The sequence below is a fragment of the Mus caroli genome, unplaced genomic scaffold (genome assembly GCF_978045245.1).
Source record: "Mus caroli unplaced genomic scaffold, Mus_caroli_1 scaffold_9, whole genome shotgun sequence".
In the NCBI taxonomy this organism is placed as follows: Eukaryota; Metazoa; Chordata; class Mammalia; order Rodentia; family Muridae; genus Mus; species Mus caroli.
In genome coordinates, this window is record NW_028227264.1 from 100,245,841 (window position 1) to 100,264,643 (window position 18,803).

At 39.6% G+C, this 18,803-nt stretch overlaps 1 protein-coding gene across 2 annotated transcripts in view; it reads left to right on the forward strand.

The window, feature by feature from the left end:
* The window catches only part of Zc3h11d (zinc finger CCCH-type containing 11D), a 28,662-nt gene that overhangs the window by 4,813 nt on the left and 5,046 nt on the right, over positions 1–18,803 (forward strand). For both annotated transcript variants that reach the window (XM_085843438.1, XM_021174590.2), the window contains exons 4-11: positions 5,352–5,510; positions 6,856–6,933; positions 7,014–7,127; positions 9,164–9,274; positions 13,713–13,817; positions 15,202–15,321; positions 17,046–17,150; positions 17,367–17,570. In XM_085843438.1, the coding sequence (XP_085699564.1) occupies positions 5,352–5,510; positions 6,856–6,933; positions 7,014–7,127; positions 9,164–9,274; positions 13,713–13,817; positions 15,202–15,321; positions 17,046–17,150; positions 17,367–17,570 (996 nt within the window). The remainder of the gene's footprint in view (positions 1–5,351; positions 5,511–6,855; positions 6,934–7,013; positions 7,128–9,163; positions 9,275–13,712; positions 13,818–15,201; positions 15,322–17,045; positions 17,151–17,366; positions 17,571–18,803) is intronic.

The window sequence follows — 18,803 nt, forward strand, 5'->3', positions numbered from 1 at the left end:
TCTTTTTTAACATCAATCAGATCAAGAGACTCTAAAGTGGTCCTTCCCTGTCCTTCCTTTGTATTCACTCACTTTTCTCTTTGTAGACACAGTTCCACCATCTCTGAATTTTCCTCTCATCCTCATACTTTTATGTAAGAAATTCTTCCTTTTGAGAACTCTAGCTCTCCTATAGGACTCTTCACTCTTGGTTGCTTCCATCCCACTGTCTCTCCTTTAAACCTCAAGGACCACCAGCTCTGGTGTGAGATGAGGGATTTTCCTTGGTCCTTGCTGTCAGTTTCAGACAGTCTCTGGCACTCCTCTCTAACACCATCCAGCATGAATCTGATGTTAATTATTTATATTATTTGGTTCCTTAGTGTCATGTTGACGTTCTTTGGTTTTGCTTACGTTCTTCTACACTCTCTCATTGTTTTCAGCATGTGCATAGCTCCTAGTTATATTAGGACTACTTTATTAATTATTGCTAATTTCAATATGAAAATGTGTGCCCTATCATCACCCTAGCCCCTCTATGTTTTTAATTCCTCAATAACCCCTGTAATATCCTCTTCATGAGTTTCCCTGGCAACTAATGTTTTTCAGACACTCCCTAATCTGTTAGCATTCACTAACTGCAGTAAATTTTTCTTCCAGCCATAATATTGGAAGATGACTCCCTACCTCTTTTGTATCTGAATACATTAAATGGCACATGTCTATAGAAAACAAATGACTATGCTGATGGGGTTTAAGATCCTGACATAGCCCTCAGTGGGTCCATGCTCTAGGATAGGCCCCCACGTACATCTCTATTCTTCTGGAATATGTTTTTGTAAGGTCTTCACTCTTATCCATATTCCAACATCTCCTCCTCCTAGATAATGACCTTGATATCTTAGTGAAGAACTTAATGAGTAGAGAAATTCTCTATATTTTCATCTACCCAACTAGCATCTGTGTTAGTCTCCTCTTTCCACTTCCTAGAATGAACTATCATTCTCTGTCTAGTCTACTGTTCCACATGGTAACTAAATCAGCACTCAATAATTCTTCTTGTGATGTCTACACCATCAACTTTAAACTTGCCAAGTCATTCCTCATTGTACAAATTTACATTTATCTTTATCTTCTTTGTTACTAAATAGTATTCTCAATCCAGTCTCTCATAAGTAGCAATGCTGTTTTCTTCTCACTGTAGTATCTTTTAAATTATTTGTTTACTCTTGCTATAAATATATTCTTCCATCTCTCCCTCCTCCTCTCCTCTGCTCTCCTTCCTCCCTTCTCTCCCTTCACCCTTCCTTCCTTCCTTCTTTCTTTCCTCCTCCCTCCCTCCCTTCCTTCCTCCTTTCTTCTCTTTCCTGATAACCAAGCATCTTCCACCTTTCTACTCACTCTATGCAGACTGTTAAATGCATGAGTCAAATCTGAGTCCTTATGTAACTTCAGCCATTAGAAGAAGTGGACACATTTGGCACCCCTTCCTCCCTTCACATCATTCCTTAGCAGCTTGCAGCCCTCAACACTGTCTTCATTCTGTATCTGCTGTGACTTGCCCTTTCCCGTTACTCCTCATGAGTCATATCCAAGGAGTCAGTCATTGACTCTCCATTTTTCTATCCCCTGTCTTGTAATATCATGTCTTATTTTTGCTTTTTAATGTTTATTATTGCATGTCAATTATACATAACAATGGGTCTGTCTATACTGTCATGCATGTACATAATGATTCTTGATCATTGTCCCCCTCTTTATTATCTTGCCCCTCTCCCTTTTTGTCTCCCTTCCTTTTTTCTAGCTAGTAATTCTTTTCCATTCGTTTACTTTATTTATTTCCATGCATGTCTCTGTGAGTGTAAATGCATGTATTACATGTGTGTGTTAGAACGCACCTACCTGTGTACAAGTAGAGGCGAGAAGAGGATGTCAGATCCTACAGAGCTAGAGGTCCAAGCCATCCCAGGACTCTAGCTTGTCATATGGGTGCAAGGATCTGAACTTTAGTCTTAACGGTGGTGCCGGACAAGGTAGTAATCACTGACCTGTCTCTCCAGTCCCAAGCTTGTGGTTTCAATGACTCATGCACCATTAACTCTGAAGTTTATATAACCACTTGATCTAGACTTCACTTCCGATCCCACTGCTATTAGATGTCTAGATTCAATTTCTTACTTTATCTCTTGACTTTTCTGACTAACAGACATTTCACACTTAACATGCTTACTGCTGGCATCATGATGTCAGTCTGTACTTTCTCAAACTGCTCAGCCCATAGCTGTTCTCATCACAATGGTAAGCCCATCTTTGTAGTTGCTTAGGACATCTAAATCTCTCTCCGGAATTTCTGTCATTATCCCATATCTAATCCATGCAGAAACATAATTCTATCATCCAGTTAGATCAGAGTCAGACTTCCCCATCATCTTTGCAGGCTCTCCATGGGTCAAGCCACCATTATCACCTTATAACTATATTGTCACAGCTGCCTCCCGATTTTGTTGCTTTATCTCTATTCATGTCTATTCAAAGCACAGCACCTACGGTCCTAGATCAAGAAGATTTTACTCCTCTACTCAGAATCCTCCAGTATCTTTTCATCATCTTCAGAGAGGTCAGCCTCCGAACAGGAGTTTGAATTCGGGGAGTTATTTGATCATTCACTCATTTAGTTCCCTAGCACCCAGGTACTTCATATCCTGCCCCAACTGTGTGTTTCCCTACTTTCCTTTGTTAGTATATTCCTGTTTGCAGGGCTTTTTCTGACGTTCCCTGTGCTTAGCATCTTTATGACAAACTATGCTATTCTTCAAATCTTTGCTCAAATATTGCCTTTAATTAGTGCCATAATTAAAATGTAGCTTGCTGTCCTGCCTCCTTCATATACACAGCCAATCTTCCTTGCCCTCCTCTATTTCCTGCTTGCTACAGCCCCACGACTTTCTCAGATGCAGAATAACTTGTTTGCTATGTGTACTGTTTATTCTCTAATGTTTCCTTATAGAGGAAAAGCTCCAGGAGACCAAGACTCTAGTTTAACTTACCAATGCCATACAGTTAACACGGGTAATAGTTTATTACCTCCCAACAGTTTTACCCTGAGAAATCCTGTTAAGCTGAAAACTCCTTCTTGTTATGGTTTCCTCTGCTCCGGCACAGTTCTATTCTCTAGAAAGAGAATCAAATTTCTAGGTAGTAAGTAAACTGCTATTCTAGTCTGTTTGGTGTTACAAAGCACCAGAGGGTGCTTACTATATAAAGAAAAGAGGTTGCTTTGCCTTATAAATCTAGTGGACCCATGTCCAAACAACACAGTACAGATGTCCTGTGAAGGTCTCCCAGCTACATCACAATATAGCAGAGAAGTAGCAGGAAATATACAAGTATAAATAGCCCAAAGGGAGAAGCCAGCCCATGTTTAAAACAATTGACTCATGGGAGTGCAATGAATCTCAGGACACTTGACCCTTGCACAAGAGAGAGCATTAATCTATTCATGAGAACAGCAGTTTCATGATGTTATTCCCTCACACTGGCCTCCCCTCTTAAAAGTTCCACACCTCATGGCACCACACTGGAGTCCAAGATTTATACATATCAACCTTTGTGTCTCAAACATACCAAGTATCAAAGGTTTTAAAAAATATATCTATTGCACTTAATCCCTGAGAGACTTGAGGACTCAGGGAAGGGGGAGGCCTGGTGAGGATGGGAGCACTCTCAGAGGCAAGAGAAAGGAGTAATGGGATGAGGCATTATGGGAGATAGACCAGGAGGGGGGCAACAACTGGAATTTAAATAAATAAAATAATTTTAAAAGATATTGAACCAATATATTACCTATTCATTCTAGAAATATTGAATACTATAGAAAATATAAGTTGATCCCTTGATAATTGTGACAGTATTTGTAGCAAAGTCTGTCTACCAAATGCTATGTTGATCAGAACTAGAATCTTAATTTTTTTTTACCTTAGATCATTAAATTGCCATATGTACATTTATGAAAAAAATCTACCAGCCTTTGTTTCATTAAGTACATATAGCATGCACTTGTAGTCAATGAAATTTAACACTCAGTCCTCAAAGGCTGACCTGAGCCAACTGCAGTTCACCACTGGCTTTAGGGAAAAAAATATCCCAATTTGATTGGATTTAAGGGAAAACTGGAAATTTGGGGTTTGCATAGCAGAAGAGACTAAGGACAGAGCTGATCTCAGATGCAGGTTTTCCTTCCCCTGTTCTTGACTCAGAGGTGTCTTTCTATAAGCTATTGTTGCTGCAGAAGCACCAGACAAAGACTTTGGAAGTAAAATTAGCAAATGATCAAGATCTGGCTGGAGAGATGGCTCCGTGGTTAAGAGCACTGACTACTCCTCCAGAGGTCCTAAATTCAACTCCCAGCAACCACATGGTGGCTCACAACCATCTGTAATGGAGTCTGATGCCCTCTTCTGGTGTGTCTGAAGACAGCTACAATGTACTCATATAAAACAAACAAATAAATAAATACAAAGATAAAGATCACTGTCTACATCTTAGACTGGGTTAAAATCATCAGCCAGCCACACACACTTGACAATGTAACATTGGGTAACTCTCTGTGGCACAGTGTCTGTGCATTGGGGTTGTTTCCAAAATGTACCAGCATTATCATTACCATGAGATGGTTAAGATAAGCTGTATAATAGGAAAAGGCTGTTGGAAGTATATGCAATAAAAAAGCCTGTTTTTTCTGTTCATGTGGTATCAAGGGCAATTCTACAGGTGGCTCAGAAGGAGTGACTATCCTTAATCACACATGTCTCTTTCAGCACTGTGACCCTGGCTAGTTATGTGGTTTCTCAAACGTCTGCCTCCTATGTATAGTTAGTCCCTCCTTCTGAGTCATATTCACCAGCCACTACTCCGAGCTCCTCTGATATCTACTCCCTGCCTCCCACATTTCTTCTCATTAAAAAAAATAATAACTTATTAAGACCGGTTTCTACTGTCCACATACTCGTGTGTGTGTGGCCATCCACTGGAATGTGATTAGCCTACCAAAGTCCATATTCACCAAGAAAAAAAATCATCCTTCCTTGTAGAAATCATTAACTGTCAATAGCTCCTCTGTTAGGGAAGGGTCCTTGGAAGCCCCTATTCTTGCCATACAGGAAACTTGACTGACTTGATTCTGAACAGGTCTTATTCAGGCAACCACAGCTACTGTGACTTTATGCGTATAGCAGCTCTATCACATCCAGAAGACATGGGGACATTTCTATGTTTTTAATCAAACAATGAAAAACATAATGAAGAATGGGTGGTCACTGAATGGATTAGTAATGATGGTTGAACAGACTAAAGGTGTTGGGTTTTCTCTGTAGATACCACCTTACAGAAAGAAAGTCAGGAAGGAAGCCCACCCCAAACCCAGAGTCAGGAACCTCTGAAACCCATGGAGAACGTATCAAGACCCATTCATCATCCATTAGTTTTAAAAACTAACTTTGAAGAAGAGGAGGAGGAGGAAGCGGAACCAAATGGTTAGTATCCCCTTTCTCAGATTGCAGTGCACATGTCAAAATTCACAGTACTCCTAAACTACTAGGGGTTTCACATGCAATATACAGACTGTTTTGTTGAGATCTATTTATTGGCTTTAGAGGTTCTGTTGTAAGGTGATAAGGAGACATATCTCACATTGACATTCGCGCCTGTACTTACAAAGAGGTACAAACAGCCTCATAAGAGACAACTACTCTGACACTGGCATACGTACATCTATTTCTTGTAAAAATTCACTCCTCCAAGTTTCTTTTCCTGTATTTTATTGATTATTTTATTTATTTACATTTCAAATATGGTACCCCTTTTCGGTTTCTCCTCCTCAACCCCCCATCCCATCCTCTCTCCCCCTGCCTTTCTAAGAGGGTGCTCCTCTGCCTACACACCCACTCCTGCCTTCCTGCCCTAGCACCCCCCTATGTTGTTGCATCGAACCTCCATAGGATCAAAGGCCTCTCCAGCCACTGATGTCAGACAGGGCCATCCTCTGCTACATATGTAGCTGGAGCCATGGGTCCCTCCATGTGTACCTCCATGTCCCACCATTTCTTGGTGGTGTAGTCCCTGGAAGCTCTGGGGTGGGGGTCTGGTTAGTTGATATTGTTGTTCTTCCTGTGGGGTTGCAATCCCCTTCACCTCCTTCAGTCCTTCCACTAATTCTTCCATTGGGGTCCCTGTGCTCATGCTATGGTTAGCTGCCAGCATCTGCCTCTGTATTGGTCAGGTTCTGACAGCGTTCTAATGATCCAGAGAGTAGCTTGGAATTTATAAAGCCCTACCATCTACTTCATCCCTGATATTCCTTAGAGAAGTATGGACAAGATTAGGACCCATGTGTGCTGCGTCATGGCCCTTCCTTTCCTCCCCATATCATCATAGCACAGATAAACTTCAGATAAACACTTGAAAAAACAAATTTACTTTGTATCTGTCCTGGAATTCATCTTTCTGTGGGTATCCATTGCCACAACTTCTGGGTTTAGGAATGCCCACAAATCTTCATTGTTCCTTTTGCCAGGCATAGGCCCACTCTCTCCTACCCACATGCTCCACCACACAGCATCTCAGTGCACCTGTGTTTTCAACCTCTCGTTTCTGGATACAGAGCATAAAATACACCATTTCTCTTCAGTGAATCTTTTAACTACTAAACATAGAAGCATTTTGAAATAAGAGTTTATACACTTTTTTTTTACTTCAAACATTAGATAAAGAACAATCCACCCATGAAAACAATACTGGGGATTTTTCTTTCTAATTTGTAAATGTTCATATTATTTGGAATTGGAGCAATTTAATTTTTAAAAAATATATATCCTATAGATGCTTCTAGTTTATGGACAAAGACCCCTGAAGAAATTGAAGAGAAAAGAGCAATAAAGGAGATGTGTTATAAATCTGGTAAGAAATCATACTTTTGTGGAATTTCCAATGATCGAAATGATCCACATGCTAACCATTCTTTTCTCACGGGAGTTTAGGTGAATACTATAGATTCCATGCTCCTCCAGACATCCCATCATCAAAAAGTGTAGCTCTGACAGTGGAGAAAGAGTTAGAAAAGCCTTTGGAAAATGGCAGTGAATTACAAGAAGGTAAGAAATTAGATGGCAAAATTCAAAGTGACATGTACGAGATACTAATGAATAGATCCTGAATTATTCAGTGCAGTGTACACTAGAGCAGGATGAAATGATAAATAATACATCCAGTTTGTGAGTGAGAAAGGCACACTCTACTCCATGACCCAAATTTCCTAAGAAAGGATGCTATTAATGTAATGATATTTCCCCAGAGAAACCCCGACAAATGAACAGACTTCACAGACACAGGTAACTCTCACACTCCACACAGGAACTCTGTAAATAATTTGCCTTTCTGTCTCATCGGTATTTCAGTGAAATGGAACTCAATGTTTTATTTTGAATGGAAAGGGGAACCCAGATCAGGGTGGACAAAAGTGAGGTGACAAAACGATGTTAATGGCAGATTATGATTCTGTCTGTTGAATGAACGTCTTTTGTGTATCAGGCAATGCTAAGGCCATTTTGATGGATAAGTCCCAGACTCTATGATGATGCATTTCCTTTAAGCATGTCTGAGTGCTTTTGGTCTGCATCTTGTCCTTAAAAACAAGACAAAGAACATTTGTTTTATGTATGGAAAAGCAGGCCCAGGAAGAAAAGTACATGGGTGCTATAAGTTTATGTAGGTTTTCTGTCTTTAGAGTGAGCTTACGTGCACATAGTGTAGTAGTAGAAGACTGCTCCCTGCTTCTCTGAAGGTTAGGAAGGAAGGAGGGCTCAGAGAGAGAGGAGCTATCAGAAAGAGGGACAACAGAGAAAAGAGATGCAAAGGCTCAGGTTGGTCAGTTGGATACATAACAGAGCATCTGTACCTCCCTCCCTCCTTATGTAGCAAGCTGTTTAAGTGCCTGGCAGAAGGTGGCAGTAATAGACTGTCAGAAGGTGGAGCTGACTGGGGCTCATAATAACCACACTTGAGAAACCTTAAAACAAGCAAACAAAAACAAAAGACACACCTGCCAATCAAAGATCGATAACATATGCATTTGTATACATATAAAAATTGCCTTGAATTGCTTTCAGAAATGGACTCTTGTGTTTCCTGTTCACGTAGAGCAGTGGTTCTCAACCCTTTTAATGCTGAGACCCTTTAACACAGTTTCTCACCCTGTGGTAACCATCGTTATCTTTGCGGCTACCTCATTACTAATCTTGCTTCTGTTAGTAATTTTAATGTAAATATCTGTTTTCTGGTGGTCTTAGGGAAGCCTGTGAGAGGGCCATTCAACCCCAAAGATGTCTCAACATATAGGTTGAGGATCCCTGACTTAAACTGACAGGAAATGTTACTATTTTACTACACTGGGGCTTTTAATTACTATTAGAGCAATTATGAACACTTCCACTAAGATTTTCTGAAGTACTGAAAGTAAGTTGAAAATATGGTGTTATTCATTCTTATAAAACTAGGGCAAAAATATCAAAGTCAGGAAATTGCCTTTGACACATTGTTATTGTTTCTGGGTCCCCTCCACAACTTTCCCCAGCAATGCTACTGATATCTACAAAGTGAATTTATTCTTTCTTGGTAAATTATCCTGTTCACAAGCTCGCCGCATCAGGCAGCCATTTTGTTTGTTTGTTTTCTTTTTTTTTTTTTTAAGTTAACAGTTTATTTTCAAAGTAGATTATCTGGATATATACAATGAAAGCCATGAGAATAATTTAATTACCAAGTATCATTAGAACTTCTAGGCTATGATTCTATTTGCTAAATTAATCATGAAGAGATAGAAACTAAAAATTCGTTACAGTGAAACACCAACTAAAGCATAGTATGCACTGCAATAGTGTAAGAGTGTTAAAACTCAAATTGCCGATTACTTACCAATCCAAGTAAGAGAAAAAATTCTACTAGTTTTGTCATTCACAAAATGAGCTTGAAATCAATGTGCTTATGTGTCATTTGCCAGATCATAGTGTATATATTAATGTTTAAGTTTCTTAACTGTCACTATGAATTTCATTATTTATAGTGGACTGGTTACTGGAGTGACTTTTTTATTTTATTTATTATTATTTTTTTACTTTCTTCCCATTCCTAGGAGATGGTCTTACAGTTCCAACAAAGTTTAGCCTATTTGAAAGGGCAGGAGAGGCAAAAACATCATTGGATAGGAAACCAAGGACTGACATTGCTGCTTTTGAAAATGGAGGTGAGCTGGATGGTTCCAAATATATTACTTCCAAAACTCAGGGTTTGTCCTTAATTTTTTCCTATTTCCTATTTAATGCAAGGTTTGGAGATACATCATAAAATAAGATGCCCTGAAAGGCTGGTATCTCTACCAAATGCCTTGGGAAAATTTACACTCCATGGACAGGCCATTTCAGCTTCTCTACCATTCATTATGAGACATCTGGTGTGAATGTGTACACGCTCAACTCCAGGCTACAGCTAATTCAGATATCAAGCACATGCAATAGCATACCAACTCACAGCCAAGTGCAGAGGAGGTGGCTAATAAATACTCGGAGAGAGCTGAGGTAGTGATATCTGAATATAGGTATCATGTACACCAAGATGCACATTCTCATTGTTTGTCATAGCTTAAATATTTTAAAATCTTTATCCATTAGCATGTAGGAAAATCCATCCTCTGATAGAAATAAGTTCTTGAGAAGATGTAGATGCCTTTTCCTGATGTGGAAAGAACAACAACAACAACAACATAAAAACAAGACAGATAGGAATAATGTATGCAAAAAAAAAAAATCATGATTCACCGAGGCCAGAGCAAGTTGGTGATGCTCTCCACAGGCCTGATGTTCAGTCATTCTCTTCTGTCTACCTCTCCTCTCTGTGCTACTTTGATGCTGTCTTCTTCTTCCCTTATATGCTGTAGACCTAACGAGAGCCAAAGGGCGAAGCTGGCAATCCATATCCTCTGACCAGCCCTTTCAGTCATTGAGAAGCTAACCCTTTCCTGTAAAGCATTGCTTTCCTTCATATGCATTTCTTGCTCTGCTGGGACTTAGGAAATGTAAGAATGAATGGCTTTACACTTTCATAATCTTTCTAATAACACAGTGAGTAATACCTTGCTTAGCAGCAGTTACAGAAGGATGTCAAATCTCTCATTCATCTGGAAGACTGGGATCCTGACATAGTGAAGTGAGTTTTGTTGATTTTCCAGATACCATGGGATTCTTTGTTTAATTAGAAACATCCCCTGGGTCTTTGCATATGAGAGTAACACACTTTAAATTGATAATTAAATTCTTTTAACAGTGGGTAGAACATCTTGAGAGGTTATAGCCAGTGAGTCCAGATTCAATTTAAAGTTGTGAAGTATTGTTTTTAGTTTTAATATTTTTAACGTATTCTTGAGCTTTGAATGTAATGAAGCATATTACTTTGGGATGGATAGCTTGGGACAATTCCACATGCGTACTCATCTATGTTTCCATAGTTTCACGAACTTTTTGGCTACCTTGATGCCCTCTTTTTTCAAGTTGTTCTGTTATATCCCAATAATACTTAAAATTAGATCTTTATCATCAGTCACTAAGGGAGGGTTTGTTCTAGTTAAAGCAATAGGCCCCCCTCATTGGTAACTGCTGCCAGTTGAGTTTTGCATTTTTAATTGCTATTTAAGTGGAAATATAGAGTTTGAACTCATTTATTTTAGTATTTTGGTTAAATATTTGAGTTGTTTGAGACACAGTTACATTGTTGATTGTTGAAGTAGCCCTTTGACATTGTTGTACATGCACATTGCTATGTAAATAATAAGGTAAATCACATATGTATTTACCTGTGCCTATTTAAAATATAATCTATATACGTATTCATTTCTTTCTGAAGACACACAAAGAGAAAGAGAAAGGAGGGAGGTAGAGAGGATGGGAAAGGAGAGCGAGCAAGAGAGAGAGAGAGAGAGAGAGAGAGAGAGAGAGAGAGAGAGAGAGAGAGAGAGAGAGAGAGGAGAGAAGAGGATTCCCATGAGCAAATATTAAACTACTTATTTTATTTTAGAGAGGAAACAGAGTTCAGAGCGTTCAGTGACTCTGCTACTGCTGTGCCACAAGGCAGGAAGCAACATCAGGGTTCAGATCCCTTGCAGCTTCCCTTGCATCGTTATAGTGATGACAGAATGCTGTGCTGTCCTCCTGAAAGCCCCATCCTGTGGTCATCTCTGCATGATGAAAACACAAACAAGAATGCTGAGCCTATCACCTTGTTGAATCTCAGCGAGGAATATGTGCAGCTGAGAATTCAAATTCCTTACCACTCTGCGTGGTGTTTGTGAAAAGTACCAGAGACCATAGGCATCATTTCCAGCCTGTGGCCATCTGGAACAACCCCCCTGTGCCAATTTCATTTTTCTTTTCTGTCTTAACTTTTTATTGATTTTTTTTGAATTTCACATTCTGTACCCCAATCCTATTCATCTCATCCCTCCATATATACTCATTGCAACTACACACACACGCACACACACATATATACACACACACACATTTGCCATGGAAGCTGCAGTGTATCATGGTGTGTCACACAGTATGGTCTTTTGCTCAAACTATACTTGTAACCATTCAGTGCCATCATGAGTTGTCATTGCTCTGATTTTAAGCCTCTGACTTCTGCTACACTACCCATACTGGATCCTCACTGGGATTTCTCTTGGATATCCTGTGGTTGGCCTGTGTCCTGGAGATCGCACAGCTTTGGTTCTGGAGGAACAGTCCCTTTCTGTGCCCTAGTAGTCCATAGATGCAATGGGATAGATGTTAGAGCAGGCCAGCCCAAAGCCACGGGTCTGGGCCTGCGTAGTTGCTCAGCCCACAGCTCTCCCACACATTCACCACAGGGCAAGCTTTCCCACCTCACTCAGGTAAGAAGCAAGGCCAGTTCTCATGCCTACAGTGAAGACCAGTTCTCCCGTGCTCATACCATCCTGGCTAACTCTCCTGCACAGGTGCCATCACCGCAAGCTGTTGGATAGCTTTGTGATACCTCATTGTCCTATCTTTTGTTTTTTTTCTGATTATTAATGACATCAAGCACCTTTCCATGAACTTAATAGGCTGCCTTCACTTATTTTTTGTCACATTGTTCTGTTTTATTTCAATATCTCTTGAAATTAGCTTTTTATTTTTAGTTACTCTAGATACAACTGGATCCTTCCTGTTGACCTGATGTCTTGCTTATTTTCCTGCCCCTTGTGATTCTACCTTCTCTTTGACCTTTTAAAGAATTTTCTACCTAAAGTCTTGATCACCCTTTCCTTTCCTTTCCTCCCCCTTTCCCTCTCCCTCTCTCTCCCCCTCCCCCTCCCCTCCTCCTCCCCCTCCCCCTCCCCTCCCCTCCCCTCCCCTCCTCTCCTCTCCTCTCCTCTCCACTCTGTTTCTTTCCATTCCTTTTTCTTTTTTGTAATTGTTATGTTATTTTTTTTCTATTTTTGTGATTTATAATACTTCTATCTTTTCCATTCTCCTGTGGTTTTTATGAACTTTTGTGTTTCTTAGTATATCCTCTCAGTTTTAATTTAGGTGCTGAGCACTGCAAGTAAAATACCACATAATGAGTGGCTGAGGTTGTTTTCCTGTTGTCTGCATAGCAAGTGGAACAGCAGTAGGTTACTTTGATTCTGTTGGGTGTGGTCTTTGAGGCCTTATTAAGAGGGTCATGATAGGCGATATACTGTTTGTCCTTTCTGTCATGTGACAGTAGTCACTCTAAAGACAAGGCTGTCACTCCTAAAGTCTAATCTTTCCAACTTTAACTGAGAGCTTACTCAGGCTAGTCATTAAGACCTCTCTCCCCTGGGGAGGCTTATGTTATAGATTTTGTCTCCCAAACAATACACAGCTGCTGAGATCTCTGATTGGTGCCTGAGACTCTCGAGGCTATTTTTTCAATGATATCTTTTTTATTGTTTGAGGGCTCCATATATGCAAATAATGTGTTTGGATCAAGTATATGTCATTTTGCTCCTTTCCAATGTGTGTGTGAGTGTGTGTGTGTGTGTGTGTGTGTGTGTGTGTAAGCCCATGGAGATTAATACAGAGACTCACAAGTCATTGACATGGGGGAAAAAGAGTGATAGAGTGTTCAACTCTCAATGTGTCATCTATATCACATGCCTACAACCCAAGGTTCAGTGATGGTCATGTAACATCAGGTAAGAAGATTGAGAAAGGCAGAGATAGTGGATGTCTGGGGCAAAGCAGTATTTGCCTGACACAACAGCACTATAACACACACACACTCACATGCAAATGCACACACACACACACACACACAAATGCACACAGGTGTACATGTGTAAATAAACACATCTCTCATACACAAAGACAGTGGTTTTTCAAAACAGTTTGCTTAATAGAATAAATTGCATGGTGAAGTTACCATTAACTATATATGTGGTTTTTAAAACAACTCTGCATATTTATTTTGAAAAAAAATTGAAGCCCTGGGAAAATGAAACTGGCTTCATATATCTGGAGATCTTATATGAAACGTAAGTTAGATGTACTATGAATATATCTAAAGATTACTCTTAAACAGAGACATTGGGAAGATCACTCCTATCTTGAAAGGTAGTCACATGCCTCTTTTTGCTCTTGCTGCCTACACTTTTGTTCCAGGAGGTGACTGCTATGCTCCACAGAGGATCATATTTCTTGGAGTGGATGAAAGTGAAGCATTAACTGAAGACAAAGAAACCACCTCAAAATGCTCAAATGTCAAAGGTAATTGAATCACATTATAACATTGACACATCTGTACTTGGGGTAGAGAAATTAACCATACACCCTAGCTGTTATAAAAATCAAATATAATCAAGAGATAATACATCAAAAAAGTACTAAATAGGACACCAGAGCCCCAAGGCTCTAGAGTGGCTGTGTACTGAATTGTTTTATGTTTTATAGCCTGCTTTCTAGACTGAAAAGTTTGTCTGTTGGAGGATCCTGCAGCTATAAAGGGACTGGCCTTCTTAAATCGCAATAAGACCTTTCAAGTTTTCTTTTGGCAACTTAAAGCATAATGACTGAGTTTCCTTAGAAATACTTCGAAGAGACTCATTCTCATGAATGACATACGTGTTATACAATAATTGCTAACCACAGCCTGCGAGTACTCCAGGGTAGTGGTTCTCAACCTTCCCAATGCTACAACCCTTTATTACAGCTCCTTATGTTATGGTGGCCCCCTGACCATAAAATGGCTGCCACTGCTACTTCATAACTGTAATTTTAGTACTGTTATGAATCATAATGTAAACATATGATATGGAGGACATCTGAGATGTGACCCCTGTGAAAGGGGTTATGACCAGCAGGATAAGAATCTGTGCTTTAAAAAAAAAAAAAAAAAAAGAATTTGTGCTCTATAACTCGAGTAAACATCTGCTCTAGAGCTCTGAGCTACTTCATCTGTCTGCAATTTGGAGTGCTCAGGTGGCCAGATGCATAGGAAAAGACATTTGTGTCAAGTGATTTAGTGGAATATTTATACGAAGATCTCTTATATTGGAAGTTAATTTTTTATGTCTAATCTACTAATGAAATTCATGTAAAGAAAAAAAAAGCTAGTTTTAAGTTTAGTTTTAAGGTTACTATCTAGCTAGCTATAAATGAGTGCCTAATTTAATTATAATTAACAAGGCTCTAAATTAAGCTTTTCAACTTCACTAGCCCCAATAACAGGTAGCAAATAGACATGTGGCTACTGGCAGTTATATGAAACAGCACAGATTTAGAACATTCTCATAACTGGGAAAAGTTTATTGGATGGTCCCACTGCTACTCACAGGGAAAATGAATGTGGCTCTACTGAAAGGGTTTTGAGAACTTAACATAAATGGGCTCATTCATCAAAAACTATGTGATTGACTAAAAACAAAATCTCATGGAGATGTCAGAATGTTAGCACAAAATTCTCATGTTTTGCATTGCAATGAAAGCTAGTTTTAGATTTTTGTAAAAAAGAAAAAGTTTTATCAGTACTTGAGGGGTAGGGTTGGCAATTAGAAAAGTTTACCCATGCCCTCTAGTAAACGCCAGATACATATAATAGGTGCACTCACAAACAGCTTCTAATACTGGCATTTTATCCTCTTAACTTGCATAGAAGAAAGCAAGAATGGTCTTCATCCAAAGCATCCTCTAACTACTCGCCTCATGACTACAACGCATGTGTTAAATGCCACTGAGAATATCAGCATGAAGTGCAGAGAGAACCCCTCTTCAAGTAAGACAGTCTTATCCCTTTCCTTGTCTTATTATGGGTGTACCTTTAGGATTTGAGATAGAATTTGAAAAGGAAAGGAAAGAAAGAGAGGGGAAAAGTGTCCTTTGAAAAGTCTACACTAAGAAGTAAACAAATGATATCTTTAGGTTCAGAGTCCAGATTCTGATATAGGTGGTAGTCAATTATATCCACTAGTTAAGGTGCATACTGACAGGAATGCCAACCGCCTCTGCAGAAGGCCACTGGCACATCATGTTGGATTTTGTCTGTCATGCAATATAATATATTGGCAGCTTTGTAATAACTGTGGATCATTGTTCTTGATTTGGCTTCTCCTTGGCAGTGGTGCTTTGAGCAACTTCTTGGTTCCTTCTCTCCTTCCCTCTTAGTGAGGGTTTCCATTGTCGTTGAAGAGACAACCATGACACAAGCAACTCTTACAAAGGAAAACATTTCATAGAGGCTGGCTTACAGTTTCAGAAGTTTAGTTCATTTTCATCACGGCAGGAAGCATGGCAGTGTGCAGGCAGACATGGTGCTGGAGAAGGAGCCGAGAATTCTACATTTTGATCCACAGGCAGCAGGAGGAGACTGGTTTCCACGCTGGGTGGAACTTGAGCACTCAAGACCTCAAAACCTGTCCCTTTAGTGACAATCTTCCTCCATAAGACCACACCCACTCCAACAAGACCACACTTCCTAAAAGTACCACTGCCCATGACACAAACACTCACATATACGAGTTTATGGGGGCCATAATTATTTAAACCACCACATACCCCCTGTTCCTTGTTTCATTTGCTCAACTTCTTTGATATTCTTGGTCCTCAGCCACTAAAGGAGAACGACAATCACTTTCCTCAGGAAACTAATGTTAATGATGTTAGATGTTAACAACTTATGTGTGGGAGTCTGGGAGTGGACACGGGCATGATGCATGGTGAAGAGGCAAAGATTCTGAGGGCTTAAAGCTGAAGCTAAGGTTGAAGGTTAAGGCAAAGAGGGATCCATTAGCCTATTAATAGAGGCTTCCTGTAATCTCTACACAGACACTCATTTTCCTTGTGGGCATTGGTAAACAACAGAATGCCTCTACAAAATTGGTTTCAAGGTCTCTGAAAAAAAAAATCCTTTGAAAGTCTTGAAAAAACTTAGAATGCATGGGATGTGAGTGTATCAGTCTAAAATGTGGGATAAGTATGGTTGGAGTCTTTCAGCTTCTAAAATTCAGCCTCGCTCAACCAAACTATCTGTATATCCAACCTCAAAATGCCATACAAAGATTAAGGCAAAATTCAATAAAAGTACTTTATGCATTAACCTAATGTGTAAAGAAATGGTAGTACAGGCTTAGAAAATACAAAAGGATTTATTTTGAAGATAACAATTGCGACCTTAAAATAGCATTATCTTCGATTTGTAATTATGATCAGAGTGCACTTTTCTGTTCTTTTTAAGGAGTCTGCACAGTCCTTTGGGGAACAATAAGACATATTTTAAAAAGGAAAGCAACTTATCAAAAGTTGTTTTCTCATTAATGTGTTTCTAAGGGGGACTTTTTTGGACACTTAAAAACCAGTTGTTCTTTGTTCTAAAAGCTTGTTTTAGAGTGCCGTGCTTTTGGTTGATGTGAGAATGCACAGATATGTAATTATCACCTCAGTTATTTTTTTCACATAAAACTTTCTCTTAAAAACTGTAAAAAAAATTGTATCTTCTCCAAGTGAATGATGTCCAGCCAGTGAGGAAGCCTCATTTTAAAGGTGTGAAGAAAAGAAAATGGATTTATGATGAACCAAAGAACTTTCCTGGCTCTGGAATGCGGAGAGGTAGAATATCCAAGCGTTTGATATTTCTAATTATAATTTTTCACTTTCAAGTAACTTAAAGTCTACTTTAAAGTTTACCCAATTCTCCTCTGAACTGAGTCATTCTTTAGCTTGTATCATCTTCTGTCTTGATACCCCATGCTTCATGTGCAGTGTATTTCTATGAATGTGAATCCGGCCCAGTTCTTCCCTCATCTCTACTCCTTGATTTTACAGCAGTGCACATCCCAAATCCCAAACATAAAATGAGTTACCATCATCATAATAAAAACCGGAATGCCGAGAACGCCTCCTATACGCATGCTCCAAGAGATGCAGTAAGAACTGTCACACTGAACACCCCTCCCCGAAGCAGGCCCACGAGCCGGTCCTACAACAAAGCTGATGTCAACAAGGAACCCAAACTCAACCTCTGTCCAGGTGAGCCTCTTTGTTGATGCGGTTCACTCTTGACTGCACTTTGACTTAGGATTTCCCCCACGGGAAGCTGATCTCCACTCCTCCCTCCCATTGCTTTTCCTGGACCAGCATCACTGTAACATCTTCAATAGTGGCCGGAAGATAGCATCCATGGGCAGTCAGTCGTGCACATGATTTAAAGGCCACAGAAGAATACTCACGCTGGGTGCTGACGGGTTGCCGCTGTACCTCCCTAAAGCTTTGCCTCCATGCTCTGCACTCTGTTCACCCTGGGTAGTTTTATTTCGCTAGGGAGGATTATTTCTACGTGGTTGACATTTTCTCGTTCCACTAAGTGCACTGTCCAATTATTACTGTCAGACTACTACCCTGGCTTTTCTTGAGGACGTCTTGATTACTTTCAGAAAGGGTTAGTGTGAGGGTTAACTGCAATATTTCTGACAACCTCTCATCGCTCCCACAGGACCTTCTAAATCATTTCATCATGTAATAGGCAAAGGCATGGCGTATGTCAGGAAAGACAAGGCCACAGGGGGAAAATCGCTTTCTCTTCCTGCTTTAGATGAGTTTTGCTCTTTTGAAGTTGGGTTTCAGTTCTCCCGACTTAACAAAATGCCAGTCAGTTCTCTACAATTCACACGGTAGCTTTGTATTCACAGTGGGATTTGGGGAGTTCCAACTGTCAAGAACTTTTGGAAACAGTAGCTAAGGGCTCGATGTCAGTCTTTAACAACTTAAGTTGACGTTTTTGTTTAAATTATTTGTTGTAGAATACAACAAATGTATGGATGGATGTAGTGATGTATGGATGCATATGAGCAAATAAGTATGCACTCAGAGGAAACTTTTAATTTAATTACTATTATGCTTTTTTTTTTCTCTGAAATACTGTGACAGCTGTGAAAGCTACAGTGCATATAGCACAATCTTTTGCCAAAGTCTAGATTTGTGGAAACTGAACACACCGGCAATTGTACTTGTTATCTGGCTATGCTTCATTCACACAAATATCAATCCATAAAAATGACATACGCCAAAAAGAAAATTCTTGGTATTGTTATGAGTCATGTTCTGAGATCTATAGTTTTGTAGTAATAACCTGAAAACACAAATAAAATAATGTTTGGGAGTCAAGAAAAAAGACCATGACTTTATAGATGAATTAGCTGTGAGTGTGTGTATGTGTGAGTGTGTACCTGCTCTGAATTCCTTGGGTCCCAAACTCACTATTTC